At 38.0% G+C, this 10,533-nt stretch overlaps 2 protein-coding genes across 2 annotated transcripts; both read right to left on the reverse strand.

Annotated features, from left to right (window-relative positions):
* Positions 1–677: 677 nt before the first annotated feature.
* Positions 678–7,699, reverse strand: zgc:103482 (intracellular hyaluronan-binding protein 4). The gene is made up of 8 exons (XM_060890983.1): positions 7,283–7,699; positions 7,092–7,206; positions 6,214–6,360; positions 6,052–6,123; positions 4,782–4,865; positions 3,149–3,314; positions 2,878–3,063; positions 678–946 (listed from the first exon to the last, which is right to left on the reverse strand). Exons 1-8 carry the CDS (start codon positions 7,536–7,538, stop codon positions 902–904), a joined length of 1,071 nt encoding a protein of 356 aa, XP_060746966.1. The 5' UTR covers positions 7,539–7,699; the 3' UTR covers positions 678–901.
* Positions 7,700–8,763: 1,064 nt separating this feature from the next.
* hspb9l (heat shock protein, alpha-crystallin-related, b9-like) lies at positions 8,764–10,533 on the reverse strand. The gene has a single exon (XM_060890829.1). The coding sequence runs from the start codon at positions 10,460–10,462 to the stop codon at positions 9,830–9,832; it is 633 nt and encodes a 210-aa protein (XP_060746812.1). The 5' UTR covers positions 10,463–10,533; the 3' UTR covers positions 8,764–9,829.

Raw genomic sequence — 10,533 nt, forward strand, 5'->3', positions numbered from 1 at the left:
GCTGCATTTATGGGTGTAACACAGAGGTGTCCCATCTTGTTCAGAAAGGGCCGGTGTGGGTGCAGGTTTTCATTCCAACCAAGCAGAAGCCACACCAGAGTCTACTTTAAGCCAAGGACAACTGATTAAACAGGTGGAATCCGGTGGGCCTTCTCTGCTTGGTTGTCAAATTAGTCAGTTTAAAATAAAATAAATTTGGCATTGCTACAAAAACTACAAGCTCCTAAATACTGCAACATTTGCTTGATTTTTAATAATTCTAAATAGCCACTGTTAGGCACAAGGTAAAGCACAAACAATAAAGTTAAACAATTACCATTTAGTGTCTGTTAAATAATTGAATTAATTATTCATAATATTTCTACCATTAAGTAGTATAATCTAAAGCTTTGGCTAGATGAAAGAAATTATTCCAGGAATAAAACAATGGAACAAGTAACTTTTTGTATAAAATCTGGTGGATGGGCTTCAGGACCACTCATTGTCACTCACCAACAAATGCCATATTTTTCAGCCTGGATCGATTGCAGTATTTTCTGAAAGAAGTAAATTATTGACTGTAGCATGACTGTAAATCAATAGCAAGAACTGGTGCAGTGGGAGTTTGATATTAAAGTGCTGATATTAACCATTACCCATCACTAAAATGTCTTAAGTCAGAAGGAGGAGTCTCAGCATTCATTTTGCTTGCTTTATTTTTCCACACACAAGAAAGCTACTAGAATAAGCATCACAGTGAATGTAAAGGTCTGTGGAGAAGTAACTCAATCCACAGAGAGAATGCACAGGCCACTGAGACTCAATTTAAATGTGGGTTTAATCTTTTTTTTTCTTTTAACACAACTTCAAGTGCTTTTAAAGTCCCATGAGTTGTCTGCTGTCTTGGCTCGATCTGATTCCATCAAGCCAGGGCTGGGAAATCCTCATGGTCATCAGGGTTTGGGGCCTGAGGCATAAAAACAAAGCAAAGTAGACAACTTGCAAATAAATTGAGCACCTTGTTGTACGAGTGGAACAGGAAATAAATGGTATTTCTGAATACACAGTCTCAGTGAGGGTGTTGTTTTAATGGCAGATATCACTGCACCAACTGAAGCCTGTCAATGTAAGGGCAATTCAGTAGTGAGACTGTATCGACATGTGTTTTCTCCATCAATCTAAGCGACAGGTTGCAGCTCAGTGCCGACAAGCTGATCAGCCTTTATTGCTGCTTTCACTAGAAAATTTACAGACTGTCAAACAGAACTCTGATGCAGGCTGCTGAAAGACCAAAACACATTTACTTTGCGAGTGTCGGGGCCCCATCAAAATAAACATCAAGACAACTTGGAATTCTGTCGTGTATTTCCCAGGTAATGCTCCTACAATATTGGATGAAAACGTTTCATAGAGGGTTCTACAAGACATTGTTCAGCCTACCATCAGACCACCACAAGTATGAATAGTCACAGCCATCTATTGCCCAGTCTGAGAGTCTGTTACTGGCAGTAGTCCTTCAAAGCACATAAAAACAAACAAAATGCATGCAGGCCCATCTCATGAACCGGTAAAGAATAAATGCCACCATGTAAATCTTCCTTTGCTGTTTTAAGTCTACTTATATGCAAACGAATGTTTGAGAAACAAAGGGGAAAAGCTGTCAACTTGTGGGGTTTTTGACTGTATAAAGTAGGATATAAAGCATGCTCTATTCAATTTCTGACTGGGTGTCTGTTGCTAAGCATCTAGATGCAACATTCCAACATCACACCACAAGAGGTGCCAAGCCTGCTTCTAAACAACAAGTGTGAAATGTTCCTCTACCCAGGGTTAAAAGCCGGGTTTAGAACAACTAACAGGGTCACACAGTGTGAAATTATAATGCATATTAGGGCCACATTACATGATACCAGCTAAGGGAAAAAATAAATAGATAAACTGAAAGTTATTTTTTACAAGTCAAAAGTAGCTGCAGTCAGAGGCATTAGTGTTTAGTCAGTGTTTGTTTTATTATTTACTGTTAAGTCAAATTCTTTCTAAACTAAATTTGAGACTTAAACAAGGTTATCAGCTGTAAACAAGCACATTAAATACTGTAGAAATAAGAATATAAATTACACCTGCATGTGTTCTATAGTGACCAGCAACTGAGATCCTTAAAGAATTTTAATTTAATGGAGAACACATGCACTAGCGCTCATGTTTTGTGAGTGAAGATATTTAAAGCTGTTTGGACAACAGCGGCTATGATGCAGAGAAGGACGTTTTGTTGCTTTGCTCGGAGGTCAGAACACAGAGGCTATTAAGGTTTGCTCAAGGCTTCAAAATGGGCAAGAAACACAGTACAACATTTAATTTCTCTCACACTATCCCAGACATTTAACATGTCTGAGTTTTCATAATGACCATTAGCGATTCCTGATACCATCATCCCATGCCTAATCCCTTAAGGTTGTTAAAATAAACCCACCCTCGGTTGTATACATAGTGAAGTGGTCGCTGATTTAAATTCACGTTATCCATCCACACAGTAAAAAAAAGCTTGACAGGGACACAGCGACACATTACTGATATGGCATGACAAAAGAACAGGATGAACCTCAGTATCATTCTACAATACAAGTAACCTACACAATCATCCATCAACATTGAAAGTGTTCTAAAGGAAGCGAGACAAAAGCTGACCTGAGCTCATATAGCTAAAGTGTGGTCATTGAAAACACTGCACATGTGGGACAGTAAAGTAGACATGCAGAAAAACTCACAAGGACCTCAGATCTGTGAACACACATCTGACTGACACATCCTTTCTGTTTACCAGTGTTGACTTGCAAGCAAAGTGTAAAGATGCAATTGAAAAACCCGAGTAAAGTTAAATGACTTCTCCTGCACACTTACCACATCACTATCTTTCTGAGGTGATCTTTGGGTAGCAGGGGCCCCACGACCTCGTCCCCCACGCCCACCTCGGCCCCCACGAGTAGGCCTCCCGAGACTGCCGAAGTTGATGTCCATCTGACAGGTGATGTCATTGGCAGGGCGTCGGCAGACTAGGTCGTCATCATTTAGACCAAGGCCATGTTCCTAATACACAATGCAGGTGGCAAAATAAGTGAATATGTGCAAATGGTCAATATACCTGCAACATCCCATGTATGTGTCTAACAACCTTAAGGCGCTTGGACTTGTGGATCACCACAGCTTTGGGGGGTATCTTGGTCTCTGCCTTACGGATGTTAAACTCTGCCCTTGGTCTGCTCTGCTCCTGAATGGATTTCCATTCATCCAACGACATCTCAATAGCAACTTCAAGCACTTCTTCTGTCTCAATAGGTCTGCAGGAACACAACCATCTTTAGCTCACTAATCAAAAAGAATACACAATTTTACAAGGACAGTTTAAACGGCTACAAAAATAAACTGCTTACAACTTAAAAATAAAATGGTTTTCAGCCAAGATGTGCATAGTGTCTAGAGTTTGCTTATTTATCAGAGTTCAACTTTAGCATGGTCCAAACTGCAAGTATTTATCACACACCACTCAAAACATTTGGCACCATAACCCAATTTGTACAGGAAACCGTTTTTCTTAATTCAGTACCAGTAAATTATCAGGGCATGTTACAACCAACTTCATTAAGGCTGCATAAAAAGTATATATTAAAAAAAAAAAGGTTCGTATTTAAATAAATGAATAAACTAATGTGTAGAAATTAACTCCTTTAGCCACAGTATCTTTGTTGTAGTAATCTTTGTTAACCCATTCATTCCCGCTGTCTACTTTTTTGAACAAATCACATTATGGCTGTAGTACACATTATGGCTGAATCTGTAGTACCTTTACAAATCTTGTTCACAAAATCTCAAAATCAGTGCATGTCCGAATTAAAAATAACTCAAATCAAACCTCCCATACCCTAAGCCAAAGATGATCTAAAGTACACCAACATACAATGTAAATATTCAGACCATCTCTACTAACAGTCTGATGCAACATTTTCACTGATGTTACATTTCAGTCCTTTACGTCTATACAGTTACGCCAAATCCCAATTTTCCTAAATATTATTGTAACCCAAACTGAACTAATCTCCAGGCATTCACAATAATTCCAGTAACGCTGACTGTAAATTTAAAGAAGCCAACAAAACATCCTTTAAAGCAAAGCTTAAAGCGATGAAAACAGTAAAGTGATTAAATTGAGAGTGTTTCTCGATCATTCAGCAAAATCACTAAGGTTTTCAGTAATACAGCTCAGCCAGGGTGGCGTGCCAACATATCCGATCTTCCTTTTAAACCTGACAGGATAATCAGTATACAATGTTATAGTAACTGTACAGTAAATGTAATAGTACCCAGGTAACATATCCCAGGTATGCAATTAAAAGCCAATTAAAAAGTCAAAGGGGAGTCTGATTATATACAAAGCTACACAAAAGCTAAACACAAGAAACATTTTTCCAACTAATTTCTGGTTACTGATGACCAGCACTAGTGAAGCCATTCTTTCCCTATCCAGAGAGCTTTGCCTACAGAAAATTTATGCCTTTGTACTGTACACAACATTTATTTAAAAAAAAAACAAAAAAAACCACACATTACATTCAGCTTCACCAAAAAGATGAGCCTCATGTGTGATACAGCAAAGTAGCACATTTTCCTCACATCTAAAACCAATTCAGGAAGAATATAAATAAAAACTATTTTACATCTATCTATCTTTTTCTTGGAAAAATTTCAAACACAATTAATTCAATTCGATTTAAAACATCAGCAGACTTCTACACACAAGTCAATCTGACCCATTTTCCAAATCGGTCTCTGCAGTCTCAGCTACTTCCTCGCCTTCACCAGTCTCCTCATTAGGCGCTCCCTCAGCCGCTGCACTGTTAAAGTAAAAAAAATAAAGAAATAAAAGAGTGGGGTGGGTTAAGAGCTGTGCAATTAACACAAACAAAACTGGATACTGGACAAAGTTATCTAGAAAGAAAGAAAGAAAGAAAGGGGTGGGAGAAAAAATAAATAAAAAAAATTGTGCAAATGACACCTTTGCCATTTATAGATACACTTGGTACATAATTTGCATACAAGACTTATTCAAAAATAAAACAATGTGCAAATTATACAATTACATACAATGATGTGAAAAAGTGATTGCCCCCTTCCTGATTTTTTATTTTATTGCACGTTTGACACACTAATGTTTCAGATCAAACATAAGCCTGGGTGTAAGCTAGTGAAATTGAACTTGTGCGATAAAAGGCCCAAACACTTTCACACAGGGCCATGAGGGTTTGGATTTTGTAATAATAAAAACCTTTGTTTAAAAACTGCATGTTGCGTTTACTTGTGTTAACTTTGACTAATATTAATTTGTTTGATGATCTGAAACATTAAAGTGTGACAAACGTGCAAATAAAAATAAAATAAATCAGTAAGGGGGCAAACACCTTCACACCACAGTATATAACAAACAGTGCATAACAAGCTGTGAACTAAACACAAATCACTCCATGTGCATTTATTCAAGTTAAATGCGTTTAACATCCTGCACTATGTTGATTTCTGAGAAAAACTCAACTAAACAAATGCGAATATTTTTACCCAATTGAGTCTTAATTGTCTGCTCTGGTTGGGTTGTGAGACACTTTGCTAGTGTCCAGCAGAATTAACGTAGACAACATTTAAACTGCTGCAGAGTGTTTAGGGTTTATTTTATTCCTTTCTTTTAAAAACATTAGGCATGACATGCTTTTGATATCATGCCCATGTATGCTGGTTAGAAGCAGCAATTTAACATGGTTGGAAGATTAGTGGATTACAGCAGGTTGTAGTACTTTAGACAGTTCATTTTTACTCTTCTATATCTGCATACAATTCGATCACACTCTCTGATGCCACCTAAAGAGGGTGCGTTTCTTTTCAAATCTGGATTGTCAAGGTCAGCACATGGAGGTTTTTCTCCTATTGATCCTCCATTGTTGAGGCCACCATACAACTGAATTTAATCAAATAAGAAATTTACTAACCATTAGAACAATTTTTTTAAACAAACAATTGCACATGCTTTACCTTACATGGTCTCTCATGGACCCCCAGTTGCGAGGTCCACTGCCCCCCCTCTTCTCCTCTGGACGAACACTCCTGGTTAAGAAACGGCACTGTTATTAAATTTAACCGAGGTAACAGCCAAGACAATATGCTGTCAAATAAGAAATTGCAGTGTATTCTTACGCTCGGTCACTGCCACTGTGTCGCTCAAACTCCCGTTTCCCCCTGGGATCAAAACCACCAGCGGATCTGGAAAACCCGAAGCCTCGAACCCCACGACCCCTTCCACTTCCTCTTCCCCGTGCTGCTCGATCAAAAAGTTCTCCAGGCCTAAACAAAGAGTATGTCACAGACGTCGAGAACACAACCAATCTGTACACTGAAACCATCAAACTTCAGACACAAGCTTATGTAGAAATACTGAGCTGAAAAAGAACCAAACAGAACCAAAGTTTCCTAACGAATAATAAAATCAGGGCATCCTACAACCAATTTCGTTAAAGATGCATTAAAAATAATTAAAATGAAATCACACACTTCTTATGATCTAATGTGCTACAATGATCACATCACACAGGCACCATCAGTTAATCAAGTTTATTTTATTCACTTAGCCACAGTAATCTTTAGTAACCCATTCATTCCTGGTGTCCACTTTTAAGGACAATCAAGTCTTAGTTTTGGTTCAATCCTATTAACTTTTTAATGGGACTGTTAGAAAAAACGTCAAAATTCAAATGGGTGCAAATTCTAAATATATTTTTTTAGAATGTTTCTCTGAGAAGTTTTATAATGTAAAAAAAAAATTCAATATTTACTTTTAAGGATTTTGCATAAAAGGGTCACAATAAATCATTATAAAGGCAATGGATCATCATATTAGTTGTTAATCACAAAAACAGATACACTAAGTAGTGTGATGAATCAGACACTAAAATTAAACAAAACTGTAATTGTTTACACAGTATTGTATTTCCTACACTCCTTGGCCACAGAAAGCATCGTGTTTAATACCTCACAACTCACCTGACCAAAAATAGAACAGAAATGATTCCTCTCACCTCTCAATGGAGTAGCCGAGAGAAACTTCCCCCTCACTGAGCTTAGCTTCACTGAACGCCACGTGCCTTTCACCTGCTCGCTCCTCAGGTGCCGCTCGAACGGGCCGCTTTTGGCCTAGTCCAGATCACAAGGAAAGGAATTTCTCACTGCGCATGCGCCGGTTCCACAATCCAGTTCATTATAAACTTACCTGCTACTCCCTTGTTCGCAGAATTATCCCCGACACGAACTAGCGCCTTCCTTTCTTTCTGTGACTCCTTCTTGCTGGCTTTCGTCGAAGTTTCGACTTTTTTCAGATCTTCTTTCTTCTTCCGTTTCTCGTTTTTCACCTGGGCCTGGTACAGCAGGTCGAAAGGGTCGGTCTCGTCATCCAGAAGGCGGCCGAAGCGGTTCGCCACCGCGCACCCAAACCCGCTGTCCGGCGTCTCCTCAGTCAGCTCCTTCATAACTACAGCAGCCCGGGACTCATAAGAATGTGGACTAAAATCAATTGACGGCTTGTAATATATTAATTAAATACGGGTGGAAAACGTAGAAGGTTTCAGAAAGTCAAAAAACCCTGAAACCGTTGCAGAGAAACAGAATTTTACAATTAACCGTCTCTTAAACAGGCTGGCCAATCACATGACGGGAAATTTATGAGCAGGTCATTAGCCCCTCCCCGGAAGTTTGTTATAGATCTACAATTAGGCTAACGCGGTAATTGAGACTGTTGTTTTGCAAATAGTTCCACGCAAAATTTACCTTAAGGTAGAAGAGTGATCTTTGGTCGAGTGGTCAATTTGTGTCAATTTAAAATACATATAAAGATTAATTTCTTAAACGCATAGCAGTGAAAAGATATAAACGCTCTGTCCAGTTTATTAGGAACACGTGTACGTTCATACACTCATTTAATCAGGCAGCAGCGCGAGGCTCAACATCATGCAAATGCAGGTCAAGTGCTTCAGTTAATGTTCACATCAAACATCAGTATGAGGAAAAAGTGTGATGTCCATCTTAATGTTCACATCAAACATCAGTATGAGGAAAAAGTGTGATGTCCATCTTAATGTTCACATCAAACATCAGTATGAGGAAAAAGTGTGATGTCCATCTTAATGTTCACATCAAACATCAGTATGAGGAAAAAGTGTGATGTCCATCTTAATGTTCACATCAAACATCAGTATGAGGAAAAAGTGTGATGTCCATCTTAATGTTCACATCAAACATCATTCTGAGGAAAAAGTGTGATGTCCATCTTAATGTTCACATCAAACATCAGTATGAGGAAAAAGTGTGATGTCCATCTTAATGTTCACATCAAACATCAGTATGAGGAAAAAGTGTGATGTCCATCTTAATGTTCACATCAAACATCAGTATGGGGAAAAGTGTGATGTCCATCTTAATGTTCACATCAAACATCAGTATGAGGAAAAAGTGTGATGTCCATCTTAATGTTCACATCAAACATCAGTATGGGGAAAAGTGTGATGTCCATCTTAATGTTCACATCAAACATCAGTATGGGGAAAAGTGTGGTGTCCATCTTAATGTTCACATCAAACATCAGTATGGGGAAAAGTGTGGTGTCTGTATCTTGGCATGGCTGTTGGTACTAAATGGGCTTATGTATTTCAGAAAACCTGATCCCCTTGGATTTTCACATACAATAGTCTCTAATGCTTCCAGAGAATGGTTAAAAAGCTTTATAAAGAAATGGACAAAAACAAATCAAAAATATAAACACATCCATCAATCTTCTGTGATACTTATCCTATGCACCATCACAGGGAGCCTTGAGTCTTATCACAGAGTCTCCAGGGCACAAGGCAGGGGATACCATATTTTATTTCTTTTCTATTATTATTATTATTTAAAAAAAAATAAAATTTAAATTGCATTTTTCCATTGGCAGCTCATTTAGTTTCATTCTAGAAATAAATGCTTGAAATTATCTGCCAATAAAATAAGATTATTTAATACATCTAGAGGTTTCCAGAAATATCTTGCTTAAACTTATATTTGCTTTATTGCAATAGTATAATATTAAATATTAGATAAATATGACTTTGAAGATATTTCCACAACAAATAGTACAAGCAAAACCCATTTAAAAAGTTAGAACAATTTAGTTTATTTTTGAAGTAACTCAGTTTTCATTGTCTTGGAAGGTTTTTTTAAGGTTAGATAGTCTACTATCTTTTAGAATATGTATCATTTCTATTATTTACTTAAACCCAAACAGATCTAGATATTTCCTGAAATATCCCATATACAATTATATACGGTCTTAGAAAAAAGAAGGGCATCCTTGTAAAGGATTCTTTGAGTCATCTGGATTCTTCAAAGAAAAAACTTACAAGAAATTAGTTATTAATTAATTAATTCATTAATCTCACCCATATTAAATTACTTTGAGAAAACATTTTTTATGTATAGTTGTAGTCTGACTAATAAACTTGATATACTGTTGCATGCATTTTGAAATAAATCTTAAAAGAACAGTTAAAAGTACTTTGATGAAAAACTACTTTAATTATTTTACAACATGAATAAGCCAGTTATTCCGGTGAAATTTTTCAACACTGAGGTATTTTCCTACAGTCCATTCCAAACAAAATCATTTAAATGAACATTAAATTATCATGTTTGTATGGCAGAACATAGAAGAACACAGTCTCAAAACAAAATCTACACAATAGGTAATAAGTTAGTTCTAAAGTTCATGGTCATTAATCAGCACATTACATTATTGAGGCTGATCTCCGCTCTTAGTGGAATCTTCCTGGGCTGGCTGGCTCTGTGAATCTGGACTCTGAGCTGTAGGGCTGTTCACAGCAGGAGAGTATGCAATAGGAATCACTCTCTCATTTGCCCCAGCAGAGGTCTCCTTAGGTGCCTGGATCTGCAGCTGGCCATCATTTAAAGAGCATGTAACGGACTCAGGCTTCACACCATCAGGAAGGTCAAACTCCTGCCGGAATTCTTGGCATCTGTAAGAGTAGGACCCTTTCCCATCATCCTGCTTCTTCTCAGACTTTCCGCTCACACGCAGCTTCTTGCCCACTTGTTTGACGGAAAGCTCTTCAGGAGAGAAATCGTTTGTGTCCAGGGTTATTGTGAAGCGGTTATTTTCTTTGCCCAGCTGGAATGAGATGGGTTTGAACACAGCTGAAGGTGAGGTAAAGTCGATCTCGTCAAAGATCCTCCTGTGGATGCGTTCCATGAACTCCAAGTTGTGTCGCATCTCTTGCATGTGCCTCATCATTTCTTGTTCGATCTGGAAGAACAGAGGTCTCGTCTCAGGCCAAAGACTGCGTACTGGCCAGTGGAAGTCCATCATTGGGCTAAAGGAAGGCTGAAATGTGCGTGAGCAAAGCATCCTGGATCAGTGAATTGTCAGCGTTGCTGTGCTGCTTCTTGTGCTCTCCTGTTCTTGTGCTCGTGTCAGCT

The sequence above is a fragment of the Tachysurus vachellii genome, chromosome 17, assembly GCF_030014155.1.
Source record: "Tachysurus vachellii isolate PV-2020 chromosome 17, HZAU_Pvac_v1, whole genome shotgun sequence".
NCBI lineage: Eukaryota > Metazoa > Chordata > Actinopteri > Siluriformes > Bagridae > Tachysurus > Tachysurus vachellii.

Bases quoted from the DNA above. Each gene is read 5' to 3' on its own strand.
- zgc:103482 (XM_060890983.1), bottom strand. From the start codon at position 7,538: ATGAAGGAGCTGACTGAGGAGACGCCGGACAGCGGGTTTGGGTGCGCG. The intron at 7,207-7,282 runs GTAAGTTTATAA...GATCTGGACTAG, and splicing joins TGCGAACAAGGGAGTAGCAG to GCCAAAAGCGGCCCGTTCGA. The intron at 3,315-4,781 runs GTCAGATTGACT...GTGTTCCTGCAG, and splicing joins GAGACCGATTTGGAAAATGG to ACCTATTGAGACAGAAGAAG.
- hspb9l (XM_060890829.1), bottom strand. From the start codon at position 10,462: ATGCTTTGCTCACGCACATTTCAGCCTTCCTTTAGCCCAATGATGGAC.